Genomic DNA, 6,448 nt, shown 5'->3' with positions numbered 1-6,448 from the left:
TTGCCAGCAGGAGAGTGAGTTTGTGTGTGGGGGGGGGGGTGAGAAAACCTGGATTTGTGCTGGAAATGGCCCACCTTGATTATCATGCACATTGTAGGGAGAGTGGTCACTTTGGATGAGCTATTACCAGCAGGAGAGTGAGTTTGTGTGTGTGGTTTTTGGAGGGGGTGAGGGGGTGAGAGAACCTGGATTTCTGCAGGAAATGGCCCACCTTGATTATCATACTCATTGTGAAGAGAGTGGTCACTTTGGATGGGCTATTACCAGCAAGAGAGTGAGTTTGTCTGTGGGGGGGGCGGAGGGTGAGAAAACCTGGATTTGTGCTGGAAATGGCTCAACTTGATGATCACTTTAGATAAGCTATTACCAGCAGGAGAGTTGGGTGGGAGGAGGTATTGTTTCATGGTGTCTGTGTATATAATGTCTTCTGCAATTTCCCCAGTATGCATCCGATGAAGTGAGCTGTAGCTCACGAAAGCTCATGCTCAAATAAATTGGTTAGCCTCTAAGGTGCCACAAGTCCTCCTTTTCTTTTTACTAACTTAACAGGCGTTGGAAGGCTTGCATTTCTGATCTGTTCCCAGCAAAAGCATCACACAGACAGACAGAACCCTTTGTCCTCCCCACTCCAGATTTGAAAGTATATTGTCCTCTCATTGGTCATTTTGGGTCAGGTGCCAACGAGGTTACCTTAGCTTCTTAACCCTTTACAGGTGAAAGGGTTTTGCCTCTGGCCAGGAGGGATTTTATAGCACTGTAAACAGAAAGGTGGTTACCCTTCCCTTTATACAAATGACACTCCATATTTCTCTCTATGAGCAGTGATCTCTGGTGAGATGCTAATGCCGACAGTAACGCTCTTTATTCCCTGTGTTTACAGGTGAGGGGAAACTGCTGGGGAAAGTTGCCTCTGATCAGAGGAGACCCTCTTAGCCCAGAGATCGCAGACCACAGCCCTTGAGGAAAAGGGGGCAGGGAAGGACTCAGTGCTGGGAGGGGGCAACACAGGGTAACAACCCCAAAAAGGGTCATTGTGCTCTGGGAGTGGGCGCCTGTTAATGGTGGCGTCTAATACTGAGAACCACCGCCCACTGAAGTCAGGATCTGAGCCTAGCTACCCAACTGGTGCCATCCTACAAGCTTTGTGTCCTTCCCCTGTGGTCCCTGCTCCTGCCCCTGCCCTCATGATGGGCTCTTTCCCTCCACGTGTCTCAATAGCTCCATTCCTGACCCCTCACCAATTGGCAGCCCCGTGAGTGGGCTGATTTCCCTGGGCTGGGGGACAGAGCAGGGCTCTGAGATAAAGCAGCCAGTTTTCTTGGCACTTTTGTTCTCTTCGCCTCTCCTTGAATTAGGGAGATGAGTGTGATTCATCACCTAAGCTGGGGTCAGTCTCAGAGGAGGGGGCTTCTTTCTGTAGGGTCCCATTGCCCAGCAAGGAGGGCCCCCAAAGCAGGGGCCTTGTTTCTATTGGGGTCCCTCTGCCCCGCTTCAGTTGGTCTAAAAGGAGAGGCCTTAGCTGTATAGGCATCCCAATGTCCAGCTGGAGCTAGTCTCCAAGGGGCTTGCTTCTATTGGATCCCATTGTCCAGCTGGGTTTCTTACCCCTCTTCTGCAGCAGGAGGCTGTACAGCCAATAAACCCCACCCCTGGCTTGCCGGCTGATGTCGTCGGCTGGGTCTGATATGTAGAGACCCAGCTGCAGCACAAAGTTGCCCGCCTTGGGGAAGTCGGAGGAGCTCTGATGGAAGGAGGAGGAGAGGGGAATCCATCAACAGTCTCCCTTCAGCTCTCCAGCTCCCCTGGGCCAGAGCTCTGCTCCCATCCATCTGTAGGAGGCGCTGGGGGAGCTTGGAGCAGAGGGACCAGGGCAAGGGCCCTCTATGAGCACTCGCTGCTACCAGAATAACAAGGGCCCTGATGCCAGGCACAGCCCTGCCAGCCAGTGGCCTACGGAACGTGGCTGTCCCTTACGGACCCAGGGGGAACCACGTAGCCAGGGGATGAGGAACTTGACTCAAGCATAGTTGAGGCTCAGTTCTGACTGTGCCTCCCCACGGGGGCCCTCTCTACAACCCCTGCAGCGGTTCGTCCCACAGCCTGTCAGCGCCAGCCCTGCCTATGCAAGTGGTCAAAGGTCACTTACATCAAATCCGGGGAGGGTGGTGGTGAATCGGAGCAGGGCAGCGCTGCTCCGTATGGCCCTAGCTCTCTCCTGGGTCTTTTCGGAGTGGAGCTAGAAATGGACGTGCTGCGGGAGAAGGAGGAAGGGGAGAGTCAGCGCGCAGGCGTACATGCTCTACAAATGAGCCTCTCCCCCTCCCCAAGGGGCTGAGACCTTGTGCTCAGGAGGGAATAGCTGACCCCTGGCTGCAGAGCTTGAAAAGGGGGTTCGTGACACTGCCAACGTCTTGCTGGGCACAAGCTGTCATTGTCTCTCCAGGCTGGGACAATGTTCGGTCTTGGGGCTGGTCTATTTGCTCTGACCCCCTGATCCAGCACATCAGAATCAAGGCACGTGCCCTGGACCCCCAGACCCCAGCTGCAGAGGCCTTGGTAGGATGGATGGAGGGGCCATGAGGACAATCCCTCTGGAAACTGCCGTGTCCCTAGGACAGAAGAGCTGATTCCCTGAGGCTCCTCCTGTATCTCAGGGTCTCCCTCGAAAGGAGCCAGTAACTTTTCTCAGAGGCCCATGTCCTGCATCTCACAGGGGTTTCAGTCTCTCAGTCCCCAGCCAGGCCTGGTGCTCACTGTTAGTGCTTAATGCAACCATGCAGAGCTCTGGCTGACAGTCCCAGCTCTGCACTGACGGCTCTGGGAACCTGTGGCCGGCTGGGTCCAAGCTGGGAGGACACAATGGAAACATGGCTCTTCTAGTCTCTCCTTTGCAGCCCTCCCACGGGGTTCAGGGGAAATTCCGCCCCAGACCCTCCCATTCTGCTCACCTCCAAGAGGTGCTGCAGCTTGTCCATGGTGGGGGTCTCTGTCAGCAGGCCCCCGAGCATGGTGTCCAGGCTCTGTAAATAGGTCTTGTGCAGGGCCTGCAAGAAGAGGGGAGCACCCGTCAGTCATAGGATCTGGGGCTACCCCAGTCAGGGGAATATTAGGGGGGTTCTCTGGGGAGCCCTGGCAAGAGCCAAAAGGCACATCCTGGCCTCTCCCATTCACATCACTCCAGGGACACTGAGCAAGAGTTCATGGCCGGATGCCTGCTGGCTCCTCAATCCTTGCCCTTAGCTGTTCTCTGCACAGGGCCTGGTACCCAGCAGAGTATGGAGCAGCCAAACTGCAATGGGTGGGAGGTAGGATCCCCAGGTGGGAGAGTCCGGGCAGCAGAGCAGAGAGTGAGGAAAAGAGGGAAGTCTGGGATCAGCCACAAGGGCTAACGCAATCCACTCTGGAGGGAAGGGGCCCTCCCTGCCAGTTTGTGTCCGCACCCCTCCCCCGGCCCTCCTGGGCCCGTTCCCAGCTCTGCCCACCCCTCCCCTATTCTCAGCAGCTCCATCAAACCGAGGGAGCAGGGACCAGAGGCCGCTCTTGCTCCTGGGACAGAGAAGTAGGATCAGGACCTACCCGGAAGTGGGTGGTGCCCTGCCCCGTGCCCATGGTAAAGACGCCGTGGAGAACAGCCCGCAGGAGGTGGGATTCCAGCTCCAGGGCAAGCGGCGGCTTCAGTTTGCTGGCAGGAGAGAGGAGCCCGTGTTACACTTTGCAGAACGAGAGTGGTGCGGGCACTGCCATGGACACGACCCCCCCTCCCCTGCAGTGATCCCCTCCCTACGGCCACTCGAACGTTACTGGAGTGAAATCAACCCCCCAGCTAGGAAAGAGGGGACGTTCCCGCCTCCTCTGCTGGGGGATGCGAACAGCCAGAACTTGGGGTAACGCAGGCCGGGGAGTATCTGTGACTCCCAGCTCTGGGCCCGATCAGCACCAGGGTTAGGGCAGCTGGAAGGGAGGGTCCTGGTACCTGAGGCTGCAAACTGCGGCCATGGAGCTGGAGACGATGGAGGTTGGCTCGGACTCCATGGGGAGATTTTCAATCAGCTCCTGAGAGACACCAAGGAGACAAAACCGTGTATGAGATTCAGACCCCGCAGACCCACAGGCGCTTCCCAGGGAGGAGGCCAAAGTGCTCTGCAGAAACAGCCACTGTCACCCCCACCCCCAACCAGCTGGGCTCCCCATTGCTCCCATCCAAACTTATTCCTTCCTTCCCCCTCTCCCACCCAATTCCTCCCTCCCCTCAGCCTCAGCTGCCCCTCCGGCCTCACAATTCCCCCACTGCCAGCTCCCCATCAGTGTCAGAATTTCCCCCTTCCCTGCTCCCCAGCCCACAGCCCTAGGAACCCCTGTCCTCTGCTCCCCGCTCCGGCCCCAATAACTCGTCCTGCCATGTCTGGCTCCCTCGCCCCAGGGGCCGGGCACGGGGTCCCACTCACTGCAATGCTCTCCATGAGGGCCGCTTTGGAGAATTGGGGCTCCAGGGTGTCCCACCTCTGCCTCTGTGCCAAGTAGCACAGACTCGGGACAGCATGGAGGAAGCGGAGCTGTTTGGCCCTGTCCTCCACCCACTAGGAGTGGGATGGGGGGAGAGAGAGAGAGACGGTTAGGTAGGGACCACTCTGCCCCACCTAAACCAGCTCCAGGGCTCAGGACCTCCATGGGGTTGGACAGGGAAAGCCGCCCCTCTTCCCGAAACCACAGTGTCGCCCTGCACAGACAGGGGTTGTAACTGGGACCGTGTCACCGGGGAGCGGACACCTTGGCCTGTGTGGGACAAACGCCCCCACTTTGGGGTGCAGGATAACAGAGGAGAAGTGCCCCCCATTGGGGGTGATGGATTCTCTGGTACTAGACCCCACTGTGTGGGTGGGGATGGAAGAAGGGGCAGGACAGACTCGGTGGCTGCGCAGCTGGGAGAGTTTTGTACCTCAGCTCTGCCTTGGAGGTGCTGCTGGATGACCCTGATGGTGGCTTGTTCAGGGGACACATCCTCCTCCTCCTCCTCCTCCTCCAGCTGGGCACTGAGGGTCTCTGCACCGGGGAGGGAAGGAGAAAGGGTCATTTATGCTGCTGCAGGGGGGATGCAGTGGAGAGAAAAGGCTCAATGTTCCTCCTCCTCTGTAAGGAGCCCCATAGCATTGAGGGCCCCACCCTGCCCCTCCCAGAGATGCCCTCAGCCCCAGGGCCCTGTGGGAGTCAGCCCCCACAAACAAAGTAATCAGGGGAGGCTGGAGCTCCCCCGACTCCACCCAGAAGCCCGCGAGCCCCCAACCACCCCATCCTCCTCCCGTTCCCCTGGGTCTCCCCTCACCTGCACAGAGGGAGCCTTCAACCTCAGGGCTGTCAGACCCCATGGAGGGGCTGCTGGACCCTCGGGAGTAGGCAGAGCAGCTGGTGTTGGTGCCAGAGTCGCCCAGCTCCTGCTCTGGGCCGGCTGGGGGCTGCTCAGTGGCCATGCTGGTGGGTGGCTCCTGCTGGGCCCTGGGGTGCGGCTCCTGGCTCTGCTTCCTGTGAAGGAAGGCCCAGAGCCGCCTTGCCCGGCTCCCGCCCGCTCCTGGGTCCCTCCGGCATAGCATCACCCTGGGCCACCTCTGTTTGGGCCCCGAAGGGGCCTCAGGGCCTGTTATGGGAGCTGGTGTCTTCCTCCTCCTCCAGAAAGCCAGGGAGCTCCTCCTCCTCGCCTAGCCACTGGCCTCTTCCCCGCCCGCGGGGACAGAGGGGCCGCTCTCCTCCTGGGCAAGCCGGCCGCTGCTCCCCACGGGCTCCGGAGCCACCAGCCCAGCCTTCCTCCTCAGCATCCGCTTCAGCCACTGCATCCTGGGACTGAGTGGGGAGCAGCCATGAGTCTGGGCTCAAGGCAGCTGCTCATTAACGGGCCGGCCTGATCCCCTGCCCACATCCCCTCCGCTGAGGCAATTCCTCCTCACCGCACACCCCACCCCAGGGCATGGGGGCTGCCGTCCACACCCACTGGCAGCAGCTCACAGCACAGGCTGCTCCCAACGCTCCCCCTCACCACTGGGGCCCTGTGACACCGGGGGAGTCTCGTCCTTTCAGAGCAGTGGGACTCTCCGTTAGTTTGGACAAGCAGCTCCCGCCACCCCTCCAGGCCCCGCTCCCTCCCAGGCCAGGGAAAGAGCAGCACCTGGACAGTCCCCAGCGAAAGTTTACAAGGTGCGAATCCCAGGAGGCAGGAGTTGCCCTGAGTTCCCACTGATTTCACTGATTGGAGGTGGGGGTGTTCAGCACGTGGCAGGTTCTGCCCTCTCCAAAGACTCTCGACGTGGGGAACAATCTCCGACAAGGGAAGGGCTGGGAGCCGTGTTGCTGGGCCATTCCCCCCACACTGGGGATGGCTCTGGAGAACTCCACTCACTTGCTCTAGATGGGATGGAGCTGGGTGGCAGATGCTCACTGATGGTCCGTAATTTGCCCTCCT

At 59.2% G+C, this 6,448-nt stretch overlaps 1 protein-coding gene across 1 annotated transcript; it reads right to left on the bottom strand.

The window, feature by feature from the left end:
* Nucleotides 1-2,146: 2,146 nt before the first annotated feature.
* LOC141989665 (uncharacterized) lies at nt 2,147-5,465 on the bottom strand. The gene is made up of 7 exons (XM_074956599.1): nt 5,321-5,465; nt 4,937-5,040; nt 4,446-4,577; nt 3,974-4,053; nt 3,577-3,682; nt 2,949-3,044; nt 2,147-2,251 (listed from the first exon to the last, which is right to left on the bottom strand). The coding sequence occupies exons 1-7, from the start codon at nt 5,463-5,465 to the stop codon at nt 2,237-2,239; spliced, it is 678 nt and encodes a 225-aa protein (XP_074812700.1). The 3' UTR covers nt 2,147-2,236.
* Between the last annotated feature and the right edge of the window lie 983 nt (nt 5,466-6,448).

This window comes from Natator depressus, chromosome 6 (assembly GCF_965152275.1).
Source record: "Natator depressus isolate rNatDep1 chromosome 6, rNatDep2.hap1, whole genome shotgun sequence".
NCBI lineage: Eukaryota > Metazoa > Chordata > Testudines > Cheloniidae > Natator > Natator depressus.
The sequence above is the reverse complement of the archived record's forward strand: the minus strand, read 5'-3'. Positions and strand labels throughout refer to the sequence as shown.